At 47.4% G+C, this 13,192-nt stretch overlaps 3 protein-coding genes across 3 annotated transcripts; 2 read left to right on the top strand and 1 right to left on the bottom strand.

Annotated features, from left to right (window-relative positions):
• Positions 1–1,555: 1,555 nt before the first annotated feature.
• HD556DRAFT_355585 (glycoside hydrolase family 18 protein) lies at positions 1,556–3,547 on the top strand. The gene is made up of 13 exons (XM_041310366.1): positions 1,556–1,646; positions 1,712–1,883; positions 1,937–1,944; positions 2,000–2,081; positions 2,137–2,220; positions 2,273–2,517; positions 2,566–2,655; positions 2,709–2,725; positions 2,786–2,866; positions 2,921–2,961; positions 3,017–3,036; positions 3,087–3,271; positions 3,324–3,547. Exons 2-13 carry the CDS (start codon positions 1,785–1,787, stop codon positions 3,443–3,445), a joined length of 1,074 nt encoding a protein of 357 aa, XP_041161629.1. The 5' UTR covers positions 1,556–1,646; positions 1,712–1,784; the 3' UTR covers positions 3,446–3,547.
• Positions 3,548–4,581: 1,034 nt separating this feature from the next.
• On the bottom strand, positions 4,582–7,584 carry HD556DRAFT_1361964 (RNA dependent RNA polymerase-domain-containing protein; the record flags this gene model as incomplete). The annotated part of the gene is made up of 9 exons (XM_041302658.1): positions 4,582–5,506; positions 5,560–5,848; positions 5,897–5,908; positions 5,967–6,066; positions 6,115–6,156; positions 6,208–6,314; positions 6,362–7,198; positions 7,254–7,353; positions 7,405–7,584. Coding segments are annotated over 9 exons (2,397 nt in total), but the record flags the coding sequence as incomplete, so codon positions are not given.
• Positions 7,585–10,430: 2,846 nt separating this feature from the next.
• On the top strand, positions 10,431–13,044 carry HD556DRAFT_355316 (glycoside hydrolase family 18 protein). The gene is made up of 15 exons (XM_041310365.1): positions 10,431–10,869; positions 10,919–10,926; positions 10,986–11,067; positions 11,121–11,204; positions 11,252–11,496; positions 11,547–11,636; positions 11,687–11,703; positions 11,759–11,839; positions 11,885–11,925; positions 11,978–11,997; positions 12,052–12,239; positions 12,293–12,537; positions 12,590–12,618; positions 12,679–12,728; positions 12,785–13,044. The coding sequence occupies exons 1-15, from the start codon at positions 10,780–10,782 to the stop codon at positions 12,823–12,825; spliced, it is 1,311 nt and encodes a 436-aa protein (XP_041161627.1). The 5' UTR covers positions 10,431–10,779; the 3' UTR covers positions 12,826–13,044.
• The last annotated feature ends 148 nt before the right edge of the window (positions 13,045–13,192 follow it).

Raw genomic sequence — 13,192 nt, 5'->3', positions numbered from 1 at the left:
TATTGGAAAATGCCCACCCTGGATATAAATCACTCTGTTTTAGAAGTAATGCGTACGGTGCCATGTACTCGAAATTGACAGAAAAACACTGTGCTAGCCTGAGTACTTAGTAAAAGTACGACAACGATCGATCACCTGCCTGTCTAGGTTTGTTCCATGGCATCGGTCAAGATTGATAACGCAGTTTAAAAACTTGAACCTTGTTCTCATCCAGGTCGACTTGTCTCTAGCGCTAAACAACTGTTATGAGAACAACGGAATATCCGTGATAAATTATTCACAGCAAGACTGCGGAGCCACATTATCTAGCCAAAAAACGACTTACCAAACACAATGAGAATGAGCCTAATCACTCATCTCCCTAAACGCAATACACCACGCAGGAAGCATCGAAGCTCTCAATCGCAATATATCTTCCACCAAACTCTTGTACGACTCCTCAAGAAGGTACGATTCTCGGTGCTTCGTGTCGATATCGATATGCGCAGAAGAGTGAGAATACGCTCGCTAAGCTCACATTTCTGGTTCCGGGTTTCCGAAGAAGCCACCGACATTGGTTGTGAGGAAGTGGGTCATTAGAAATGAGCGTGAGGGTGAAGGAGAGGAGGGAGGACTTATACCCAGCAAAAAGCATCCTGTCCACTGTGACCAAACTGTGTGGCTTAGTACGATTGGCTACCTTGCACGCGACAATCATATAGTTGTAACTTGTCGGTGCTCCTGAGGGTGAGCGCTGAACGCTTCTTTTCGTTGTTGGTCTTCTGAGTCAAATGCGTAGCGCCATTCCTATTCCTATTTGAAGCTTTGACAACGTGTATTCGGCGTGCAGCGCACATGAGGTGGGGATCAACAAGCGCCAGGCTGCAGCCACCGGGTCGCGAGCGGTGGCGCACGTGGCAGTGGAACAGTTCAGGGTTTAGGTAAGAAATCAACGAGACAAAATGGAAGAGAACTTTAGATCAGGCACACACTTCAGTGCTTATTACTGCCATCAAAGCATCGTGCATCATGTATGGCAACCTGGCTAGATTCAATTCAATCGTCACGCTGGCGACTAGCCCATCCCGAACAGTGCGCACCCGGCGAGCTCTAAAGCAAGTCATGTAACTGATCGATGTAAGCGACAATATGGCGATTTCCTGATCACATTCGTGCTTCCAGGTTCCGAATCTTGTTATATTCTTGGAAACTAGTTATCTATAACTGACTGAAGGCATGCAGAAGTATTAATCTTCTACCACTGGTTTTCATATTGAACCAGCTTTCGCTATCTACTCAGCGCCTCGACAAGTATGGCCACCTGAGAGCCAGAACATTCTAAATCGGACATCTGATGCAACCTCTATCGATCCGCTTGCGTTACAATACGCTATGCTAGCGACTTGCTGGGCGTTGAGTTAGCTGAAGTCCTCGGTGAGCAACCGGCTAGAGTTGAATTTGTAACATGCCCTAAGTATATATTGAATGCGACTAACACCATCTTCTAGACATGTATCCGAGAAGAACGGAAAGCCGCGTATCTGTAGTTTCGAGCACGCATTGCATGGCACTGATGTCTTGCCAACAGCAACTGTCGTCCCTATTTCACGAGTCGCGCTTCGTGTCGGTTTGGGGGGAAATCGCACCGTTTTCGTAGAGAGAAGCTGGTAGGTTTCGTGACAGAAGCTTATCCCTTCTGAGCTGAAAGTAACACGAGGATTCTTGGGCACAGCATAAAAGCCTGGAATACATGATTGCAGTTCACCATCGAACTTTTGCATCCTATCATTCGCACCGTGACAATCATGCTTGTTGCGGATTTTTCATGCCTCACACTATCGTCTCTACTTCTTGGCATCATGACCCACGGAATAACTGCATTTAATATGCTATCCAACGAAAATGTGAGGCTGCGTGTATTTTTCTCGATCCTGACCATTAATCCTTTCCTCATCAGCTCGCTGTGTAAGTGTCATATATATCATCTACAAGGTCAGGTACAAACCTCCAAATGTCACAGCTACTGGGGCCAGAATTCATATGGAGACACCCATCCCGATAAAACTGCTCACTGGCAGAAGACACTTTCATACTACTGCATGGTTAATTTCCTTTTATCTGAAGTCTCGAGTCGCTACTTGACCCTGAGTCTCTCAGGACAATGTCGTTGATACCTTCCCAATTGCCTTCCTTGTCGATAGCTATGCGGAGGGTAATCTCCCGTCGATTGACTTAGCAAATGTGGGTAGTTCGTGACCTTCCGGGATCATGCTGACTCCAAGTTGATGTGCAGATCTGCAACTCAGGCAATGCTAACTATTTTCCAGGCACTGAATTACTGAATTGCTCTTTTCTCGCCTCGGATATCGAAATGTGCCAGTCCGCGGGAAAGGCAGTCACCATCTCGCTTGGTGGCGGAACAGGAAATATCCAGTTTCAAAGCGACTCTCAGGCCACCGCATACGCGCAAACAATATGGAATCTTTTCCTGGGTGGAAAGAGCAAGACACGTCCCTTTGGATCTGCGATTCTTGACGGGTCAGTCGGCTTTTTCACATCTTCAAATTTGTTTTGAACATAGGACAGAATTGACATGGACATCGAGGGTGGTTCGCAGACAGGTTATGTTTCCTTTTTGACTGCGCTTCGCAAACATATGGATCGAGGCAAGAAGAAGTGAGGTTTATTTTTTCTTCTGGTGTGAGCTTTGGTTTATATCGTTTGCGCAGGTATTATATCACTGCTGGTAAGCCAAAACGCTTCCAGTCGACACACATTTGGTTTTCATGTGCGGAATTTGTCCCAGCGCCTCAGTGTCCTTTCCCGGACGAATATATCGGAGACACGCTCGACTCAGTGGGATTCGATGCAGTATATGTCCAATTTTGTCCGTCTTTTTTTTGATCGCCCCGCTGTTTTTGTGGTTGATAATCACTCACAGATAATAACTATTGTGATCTAAAGCATTACAACAATCGTAATGTAAGTTACGATGCTTCTGTCCAGTACTATTCCTCAATAGGGTCGTTGAGCACAGGACTGGGACTTTGCTGCTTGGTATGTACTGACATGGGCCAGTTCGTGTCCTACTTCCTAACCCTCATTAGGGACGATTGGGCAAACAATGTCTCACCCAATCCTGACATTAAGGTTTATATTGGTGCTCCCGCGTCATCCACTGCAGGGTCTGGCTATGTTAATTCCAAAAAAATTACGTCAATAATTCAGCAAACGCAATCCAATTACTCTTCCTTTGGAGGGGTCATGTTATGGGATATATCAGACGCGTACGGTGCGTCGAACCTCCCTTGTCTTCATAACCTTCCATAATTCCACTGCCTCAGCCAACCATCGCTATGACATAGCGGTCAAACAAGCTTTAACATCAGATAAGGATCTGCTCAACAAACGAATTCGCGATCAACACCTATCAGAAACGCGCAATACCACCCAAGAAGAGGACTGACAGTTATTCGTGCTTGACTGCATACCTCAATGGTTTCTCCCCATCGCCAGGGGTACCAACGTCCTAGTAAATTTCTCCTTACTATGCTCTCAAAGGTCAACAACTTCTAGGTAGTTTAAATGTCAGTGAACATTCTCAGTATCAGTAGTTCTCGTAGATAAGCGATGTTGAAATTGAGGATCACGATTCACATACGATAGGATACTACTTACACAAATCAAATAAGTATAAGTCTGTGCGTGCGTGATTGACATTGCAGTACAAAATCTTCGTTGCCTTCGTCTGAATCGTTATGGATATCTTCACCTTTGGTTTAGAAGTTTGCAATGACCGATCGCGACCTTCAATATCTGCGATTGTTATCACCTCCACCATATTTCTCCTCGGAAAACTCCAAAATATACCTTACAAAAGCATGACTGTCGGCTTTGTTGTCATGAAGCTCGGAAGAAGACTACTTAGTCGGGTTTGAGCCTTGTCGTAAGGCGAGTGAGAATTTCGACTCGGACCTATGTAGTCACGATGAGTGAGTTCGACAACTAAGAAGAGAACCATCTCTGCGAAGGCTGTACGTAATTTAGGTCAACACCTTCGCCGTCTAGACTCATGACCAGCCGCATTCTATCACGGTAGCGGGAAGTGCGGGTTGGGGAGTAACACAGATGAAGCGATTCTGACGCAAAAGGCGGTTGATCAGCAAACTGCGGAAGCGAGGCGTTGACTAATTCATTGTTCATATGCAACCTGATCGCCTCAACGCAGGTTGAAATCGAACTGACAGCAATAGTGCGATTCCATGTCAATTAACATATACCCAAGATAGGTGGCGGCGGGTGAATGTCTCGTCACCTGAGGCTCCAACTCATCTTAGTGGTCATGTTTGAATGGCAAAGCGGTTATTATATAAATCAATCCGACAGGACATACTGGTATCTGAGATGATGACGACCCATACCCATAGTCTAACAAGGCCCAGCCTAGCATTGACGCGACGTCGTGGGGTGTCGATAAATACGACTTCTGCTCTAGTAGTTTCGTTGAGGGATCCTGAGGCCTGAGGGATATATATGTCAATCTGCTCCCACAAGTGATGGTCCATGCCTATCTGCAACACAACATTCGAGTCTGAGGCACTAGCACTAGTAGTAGTCCAGAGACTACCACATTCTTCATCGATGAAAAGAATCGCTCTGGGAGAATTCGGGCCTGTCGATTGTCGTTACGTAGTGCAGAGATAGTGGCTAACAAATCGAGATAGTATGATCAAAATATGTTCGAGGTAAGGGTGTGCTATACGGTGAAGTATGTATGACAGACAGAGATGCAAAATTTCACTCATCCACGTCATCCTGTGCTTGTGAAAGGGCACGTAGGGTATTGTTAGGTATGCACATCACTTCCGCGAATCTATCTGCAAAAAGCACAGCACCTTGAGCTCGTGCTTTGATGGCGCAGAGCTCTGCGAAGGCAGCGGAGAAGCCGAACGAACCACTAAGAGTGTATGCATAGGATGCCATGATAGTTTTGCGGTCCTCGTCAGAAAAAAATAATGTCTTCTTCGAGTCTGGCCACTGTGCAAAGCGTTGTACTGACTTTTGGATCGCTTGTGTCTTGGGATCCGAAGACCCCCTCCCTTCTGAAGCCTTCTTCTGGAGAGAAACGGCGGCCTGCCACTTCCCATGTGCTTCCTTGACATGGGCTCGGACAACGCTCAAGTTGTCTTGCAGGCCGTGAAAACCGGCTTGCAAAGCTTCTGCTGCCCTACAAGACGCACGAAGGTAAGGTAAGGTAAGGTCGTGGTCTGCAGCACTGGTGGAAGGATTCCGGAGGACGGAATAACGTGTGAGGAAGTCGTCGCGGAGACGACAGCCCTCGTCAACAAGGGCGTCGAGAAGATAGGGTGTCGAGCCCTTGCGTTTCGAAACCTCTTGGCCCTCGGTGTTCTGTTCGAGTGCGGCCATGTAGTACGGTTTACGTTTTCCGTTATTTTTGCGATCTTCTTCGAAGACACGGCGTTTAACCTGAAGCCCCGTCTTGCTCGCATCGAGGCAGGTAGTGAACCTGCACCGTACAACATAAGGCGAGTACCATAGCAATAGACTGAAAATTCTCACATGTATGCCAGTCGAATGGCGGCAGCACTTGCATAGCCGCGCTCATACACGGCGAGGTCATGAAACTTCGAATATAATCCGATTTTTGTGTCTGCGAGTCCAAGAAGGAGGACCTTCTGGAACGCGGTTTGAGCCTCCTTTGGAGAGAGTTTGAATGTTCGTTCGATAAATTCTTCAACCTGTTCAACTTCTCGCTCAAAGTTGCCACTCAAACCTGCAGGCGCCATACACAGTGGAGCGGTATTGAAGTTTTCGACAAGCCGTTTGGACCAGACCAACGTGACCGTGTCTTTGAAAGCAATTATTGAATGACGCAATATAAGTGACATAAACTCACCTCCATCATAATCTACAGAATGAACACGTCAGCTGATGCCCAAAAAATGAGGGTGGAAGTAAGTGCATACCTCCTCCACCCAAATAGCTTGCCAATGAGCGCTCTCCCTTCACAGGGAACACGATGACATCGAAGTATTCACCCAATTTTGGGTGGCTGACAGCAGTGACCTGATCCATATTTGATAAGATCATCCAACGAGGTATTGGTTTCCTTACCTTCTGGACATCGGAGGGGAGTCTTGTGGGATTCCTCCACACCTGTTTATCAACGCATTAGGACAGTCCATTGCAATGGACTGAAGTGATCACCAAAACAGGCCCAGTCACAGTATTCATCCGGGCTCCGCTTTCGGGGTCAGCGATTAGTTCTGAAGAGCGAAAATGGATTTGCCCCTCCTCGAGGACCCCATATGGATCTGCTGCTAGATGAGCTATAAAAATGATCACGGAAGAAGCTACTCGCCCGGTATGATATATGCTTCCAGGGACTCCTCGACTGGAATGTGGAATTTCTTGATGTAGTCGTCGAGGACTTGGGTCACCACGTACTCAAGTTTGTAAAAAAGTTGGTCAAGCTTAAGAGGATGAAAACCGGCCTGCAGTAGTTCAAGGACAGACTCGTGTAGAGTCAGTGGTTCACCGCTGCGAGGATTGCGGCCCTGATTAGCCGAGTCATGCAGTGATGGGTTCACTGCAACATCGTCAGAACCATCAATTCCGCCAGCGAGCTCCTCGTGGGGTCGGAGTTGGCCAAGACCAAGTGCTCGTGCCTGACCAGCAATGCGCCGCCGCAGTCTCGATGTTACGACACGGCCAGCTTGTTCTACAGCTCGCCAGACCATAAGCATGCTGTCCGGTCCACTCCATTCCGTCAGTTGACGGACTTCCTCGTGAAGCCCTTCTGCCATGAGATCCTTCAGAACAGAAAAGGGAACATGACCATGCGCCAAGTTGACGAGTGTCTGACTCGACAGACGGCTTGGCCCGGTTACCCGAGATGGCGAAAGGAGGTCGAAAATCCTATGCGCCCTACCGACCTTGTGTAGCGAGCCAAGCTTGATCTTATTCTGTGAGTCACGTATCCAAATGTTCAGTGGTCCATCGTGGGTTTGATGCGCAGGATCTGGGTGCAGAACCCACATTCCCTTGGCACCGGCAATGCGTCCTTGTACGGCGGTCGGTCTACTTGAATACTTCATCACGCGCATGATGGCCGTCAAGGCCGCACCACTGATATAACCACACCCATCAGTCATGATTTTTTCCGCCGGCGGCTTTCCCTCGTCCCAGTCCATAGCATCTACAATACGCGAGTAGTCAGTATCTCGTAGTGTAGAAGCTAGAGGAAATGCTACATTGGTCATCAATGAAAAATATGTTTTCTGCAGAAAATTCAATTGTTGGTATCGAGGTTGATAGGCCGAGCGCCCATCTTGTAGACCACTTGCTGATAGGCTATTCAGGGAGCGCGTCAGAGCTGCATAATGCGGACAAAAACGTAGTCACCTGCATCGAATTCAACCCCAGAGGATTATGCCACTTCACAAACTGGTAGAGTGTCAGTCTGTGACTGTCGCCCTCGCTAAGGTTCGTCTGCCGATCAATGTTCTGGCTCGTTTCAAAAAGGTACACGCTCCCTTCCTTAGCATGGAATGGTACGAAGACGCGGCCACACAATACGAATTTACGAGATATGAAGAATTCCCGAAGATCCGAGCCGACTTTATCATAGGTAAGGTTATCTGGCACGCGGGCTTGAAGGATGCGCCGAGACCCCAAAAACCGAGAAAATCGATGTGACCTCCGAATCTCTGGTTTCTCGAGTTCGAGTTTAAAAGACGTTCCAGCTTTCACGACACGAGCAACTTGCTGGATCTTCCCTCCGTACCAATAGTCTTTTCCCTCCCACTGCCCCATAGTTCCCAAACCGCGACCCTTGTTTTCGACGATCGCGAGCTGCTCCCGATCGTATTCGAGCCTTGAAATCAAATTTAGCTCGCGATTTTTGAGACGAATGAAGCTAATACCAAAGTTCTGATGGCGCTCCCATCCCAGATGGCTCTTTGTCTGCCATGACGGTGGCGACTTTCCAGGCAGATTGAGCATTCGTACCTTTGAGTTTTCGTAGACGGTGCTCCGTCATGTCTTGGAATGTCCACATGCCATGAGTGACACCTCGTGCCAGTTCGAAAATCGTTCCCCATGCGAGTTCATGTCGATCGAGGACTGGCTGAGCCTTCTTGCAGTGAGCAATGCCGACGATATCTAATTCGACACCGAACTCGAAGGAACTGCGTTTTCGACTTTTCTCGACTTGTGGCAGATTCACCTGCAGTATTGTGAGAACACGTTAGATGGGAAAAAAATGACTTGCAACTGGTGCGCACGGTGAGACTTCGCATGTAACCGCTGGTGAGGGAGGTAGCGAGCAGTCTGGTGCACGCTTCAGGCCCATGTATCCAACAGATGACATCGAGGTCGTGCGACTTGAGAACAGCCAAGATTGGTCGGTCGACGGTACCGACCTGGAATCACAGTCTGATTCTATCGCTGGTTTGGATGATACTAAGAATAAAGTGCGGGTTAGTAAGGAGAGATCACCAATACATTTGAGCAAACTCAACACTGTACCTTCGGCGATCTCGTGCATCTCCTCGTCAGGCGACACACGTCTTTGTAAACGCGCATCCGCCCTAGGTGCTCGAGGCGGTATCTCCTGTGAAATGAAAAGTTTCTCTCTAGGGTGTTTTGCTGATGGTTGAGCGGACTGGGAGTTGCCTATAGGTTGCAATAATCAAATGAATTCGTGCTGACTCGGACGTGAGTTGCCAACGCGTACCTAATACTTCTACAAGCATCTTGAAAACGTGCAAGTCGTGTGAGTATTCCTCATCTGACGATTCATCCACCACCTAGAAGGCCATGATGACCTTGACTCACGCTGAGCGAACCCACTCACCACTGTGACAGTTTTGCGGTCCATTTTTTATTCGTGATTAAAAACGATGGAAAAAAACTTGAAGGAATTGTAGAACAAGGAGTGACGATGTTAAACGTTGAACCAGGGTACTTTCCAGTTGCAAGCCCGAATCCCTACTTGAACTTTTGAACAGCTGCCAACCAAAGGAATACAATCTGGATGCCAATCAAGTTTGGAAGTGCCGCAAGGCTTGTATTGGTTCATCAGCAAAGCTTCCACTACTCCACGAGTGCATCGCGAACGTCTTCTAGACCTTGTTACAGTGTTCCTTCAAGTTCCTAGCTAAACACGGATAGGTGGTTTGAGCGCAGTTCGAGACTCGGTTACATATCATGATGGCGGAAAGACGTGATCGGCTCGCTCACGCGGACCGAAGTATAAACTTTACATAAATCACACTCAGCAGCCGCATTCGCTGATCGTCTTGAAATCGTTTGGCAATATTAGGGATAGCTTGAGCTCGCAGTCATGACGATAACAGCTGACTCGATTGAAATATGATACAACCAGCGATTCGTTCACCTTCAGACGTTCTATTTCGTTGTACTGCGGTGGTGAAAAAACAGAAGTAATAATAGTTAGCTCGAGGGAAATGAGCGATCGCACATATGTGGACTCGGAGCTCAGAAGACACATGAAGTACAGACACGGATTGCGTCCGCAGGATCAATCGTTCCATGCTTAGATACGTAGTTCGGGTTTGAATTATTACCGTTCTCTGCAGAGAGCACAGTACGTATATATAGGCATATGATGAGTAAGTCGTTGTTTGGCAAGGCAAACAGGTACTACGGTATACTTGACTCACACTCTCATCCGACCGATGGGTGGGACTGGAATAGTAAGTCGTTCTAACAGGTTTAGATCTTCATCCATGACCAGGCTCCTGTCGCCGAGAATCTTCGGAACAGACCTACATAAGTAGATTTAGGTGCTAAGAGCTTCACCCAGCTCACGCTGTGAATCACGCACACGCTCGACCGGCACGAGCACGCTGACCAAATTTAGAGGTGGTACCTGATGGTTTGCCGATTGTATGCAACCTCCCGATATATATCGACTCCATCAAGTACTAGGCGCTCAGCCCAAGTGGCGGCAGTCCGAGAAGATCGGTTTAACAACGATACTGGCAGTTGGCGTTTCCACAACATCTCTACGTACTTCCATTATGGGTCCTATAGGAGCACTCCTCGGATCTTCTGATGCGCGCCGGAAGTATTTCGTGGTCGTACCATGTGCTTCGGATGTTCAACTTGTAGTTGGTTCGGATTTGCCAACAGGGAAATTACTAGGCTTGATATACTTGGCTCTAACAGCTATAGTTGGGGGTCCCGGTCTATACTAAGTCATGACGTGACGAAGGGGGCCTTATAGATTCCCCAAGGTATGCCGTCCTTGCCTCGTGTATTTTTAGGGGAAATCACTAGAGAAGAAATCCCTTAACTAAGCACCATGGATTTCACTGTTACAGTGCCGTAGCCAAAGGCGCGTCAAGTGCTAGATGTTATATTCTTGGATCTCACAGAGGTAAAGAAAATTCAGCAGGTGGCCTCCATTGGATACTCACATCTCTCCAGGCGTTCTTGGTCGTACCACATGGATGGTTAAACAGAACTCCATTTTCATCCAATCGACATGCGACTCAACTCCTGTGTGAGCAAGCCTCAGCTGCCTCGAATGGTTCAGCTGAGTTGTTCATCACCGATATCGCAGGTACAATCGTTGCAGTCCAACTACCATGAAGCATAACCCTTTCCGTATCAGGTTCGTTGAGACTTCTATCTGCCATCGCATCCGCATTCCGTGCTGCATAAAGAGAAAGTGGTCTTGTGCAATAATATGTTGTCTGTCATTGTTCCCCATCCTACTATCCCTATTCTACTGCAACGAAGATCATCGCGATGTTCTCCAAATCCACCCTGACATATGTGCCGTTTCTCTGTTTCGTTACCCGCACTGTTGCGGCGTTTGACATGTCATCAAATCAGAATGTCAGTCAGTCTTCCTGTTTCTTGACGCGTGATTGACAATTTCGACTAGCTGGCTGTGTGAGTAGATCACGAGCATAATACACATTTCTCCATTACCAACGACCTACGGGTTGCAGGTATTGGGGTCAGAACTCATATGGAGCTGTCAATCCGGACAATACCGCACAATGGCAACAGCCCATCTCTTACTATTGCAATGTCGGCCTAATCCCATATTATACTGGAAAAATTGGCTCATGTCTTGATTGCAGGACGCCATAATCGACACCTTCCCGATAGCCTTTCTAGACGAGTTCTACTCGACAGACAACCTCCCGTCCATCGACCTTGCAAACGCAAGTTCTCGTTTCTGATTGCCCGAACCTATCTAACCCTGCAACAGACTTGCAACACAGGCGATAATTCTCTTTTTTCAGGGACAAACCTCCTCAATTGCTCATTCCTCGCATCAGGCATCGAGACTTGTCAAGCTGCAGGAAAAATCGTGACGATCTCATTGGGAGGAGCAACAGGCTCTAATGGCTTTGCAAATGACACCGAAGCAGCGGCATATGCACAGACAATCTGGGATCTTTTCCTGGGAGGTTCGAGCAGCACGCGTCCTTTCGGGTCCGCCATTTTGGATGGGTAATAATGCATCAACCTCTTAAGAATGTACGATCTGACTCTAGATCCAGCATTGATATGGACATCGAAGGTGGCTCTCAGACTGGATTTGTATCTTTCTTGTCTGCCCTTCGTACCTTGATGGATGGTGGCAGTAAGCCGTACGTCATTCCACAGGCTTTTGATTTGCTTTCTAATAGCCTTTTCATAGGTACTACATCACTGCGGGTTCGGTCTTGGTGCTTCACACGATGACTGTTACTAATACTGTGAGATTTATCAGCGCCTCAATGTCCTTACCCCGATGCCTACATTGGTACTACTCTGAACGAGTTTGGATTTGATGCTGTATATGTCCAGTTTTGTGAGTGCTATTTTCAGCTTGAGTTTACATCTTACACACGTTTAGATAACAACTATTGCGGATTGACGAATTACAACAACCCGAATGTGAGCATCCCATAGGCCGATTGTTATCATTGACTAACAATGTGAACCGCAGGCTTGGGACTTTGCAACATGGTATATGATCGCATTTTGGTTGACTGAAGTTTTCTTTGCCTGACCAAAGCACAGGGACAATTGGGCACATACGGTATCCCCTAATCCAGATGTCAAAGTCTACATTGGTGCCCCAGCATCATCGAGCGCAGCTGGATCCGGATATGTCAGTCCATCGACGTTTACCCCAATCATCCAGGAAACAATGGCCGAATATTCATCTTTCGGAGGCGTTATGCTATGGGACGCGTCTCAGGCGTACGGTAAAGCGGTGATATACTGCCTCTATACACTTATGACTGAATTTTGTCTTCAGCAAATGACAGATACGACATCTCTGTCAAGGATGCACTATTAGGCGGTACGTCTTCCCCTCCACCGACTACCACTACGATTACGACCACGATCACGCCGACGATTACGACCACAATCATGACCACGACCACGACTTCGCCGATTACTACCACAACGAGCACCAGCACAATATCAAGTCCTTCTCCCACAACAACATCTGGGACTATTTCCTGCGCTGGCGTGGCAGCATGGCAAACTGGTGTTGCTGTGAGTTCAATTACATATTGCGCAATTTTGGGAGTCTAACCACTCTACTTAGTATGTTGGAGGCGACAAAGTCACATATGAGTGCGTGTGCAAGTTGACTTGCGCTTGTGCATTGTAATCTAACGTATCACATTATCACAGCGGGGACCTCTGGACTGCGAATTGGTGGTCGGAGAGTGATGTTCCAAGTGGTAAGTGAAAGTTTCTTGTGTGACGCTGCTAGTTTACTGTTTGGGATGATCTTTAGGCGCTTCCGGTGACTGGGCAAACAGTGGCGTATGCGCATAATGATTCTACATCGGCGCGCTTTTGTTAGATGTAGAGGTTGTTGCTATTGCTAGACTGCCCAAGCCCAGCTAATATTTTCTACATATGTACAACAAATTTTTAACGATGATGTATTTCCCCTTTATTTCTTTCGTGTGGTTTATGATATATTTTACAAGCACCCTTTATCTGATGCAACGCCAGCTCTGAGGTTATACACCAGAAACAGTATGTGTTGCCCGGGCCTCGGTAGCCTCGGCAAGCCCTGCGTGTCCCACTCCATACGCCTTGTATGGATATTTGAAACGTGTGTATGGAATAAGTAAAATGAGTTCGTCGGGTTTATGGGTCTGTCAGAGTCTATGGCTTACAGATAGGACAGATGCGT

Source organism: Suillus plorans, assembly GCF_016647745.1.
Source record: "Suillus plorans strain S12 chromosome Unknown HD556scaffold_20, whole genome shotgun sequence".
Taxonomy (NCBI): domain Eukaryota; kingdom Fungi; phylum Basidiomycota; class Agaricomycetes; order Boletales; family Suillaceae; genus Suillus; species Suillus plorans.
This window is presented reverse-complemented; position numbering and strand designations above follow the sequence as displayed.

Excerpts from the sequence above, each read along its gene's own strand:
- HD556DRAFT_355585 (XM_041310366.1), top strand. The coding sequence starts at position 1,785 with ATGCTTGTTGCGGATTTTTCATGCCTCACACTATCGTCTCTACTTCTT. Across the intron at positions 2,221-2,272 it reads CGTCGATTGACTTAGCAAAT|ATCTGCAACTCAGGCAATGC; the intron begins GTGGGTAGTTCG and ends GTTGATGTGCAG. Across the intron at positions 3,272-3,323 it reads GGATATATCAGACGCGTACG|CCAACCATCGCTATGACATA; the intron begins GTGCGTCGAACC and ends CCACTGCCTCAG.
- HD556DRAFT_355316 (XM_041310365.1), top strand. The coding sequence starts at position 10,780 with ATGTTCTCCAAATCCACCCTGACATATGTGCCGTTTCTCTGTTTCGTT. Across the intron at positions 11,205-11,251 it reads CGTCCATCGACCTTGCAAAC|ACTTGCAACACAGGCGATAA; the intron begins GCAAGTTCTCGT and ends ACCCTGCAACAG. Across the intron at positions 11,998-12,051 it reads GCTTGGGACTTTGCAACATG|GGACAATTGGGCACATACGG; the intron begins GTATATGATCGC and ends ACCAAAGCACAG.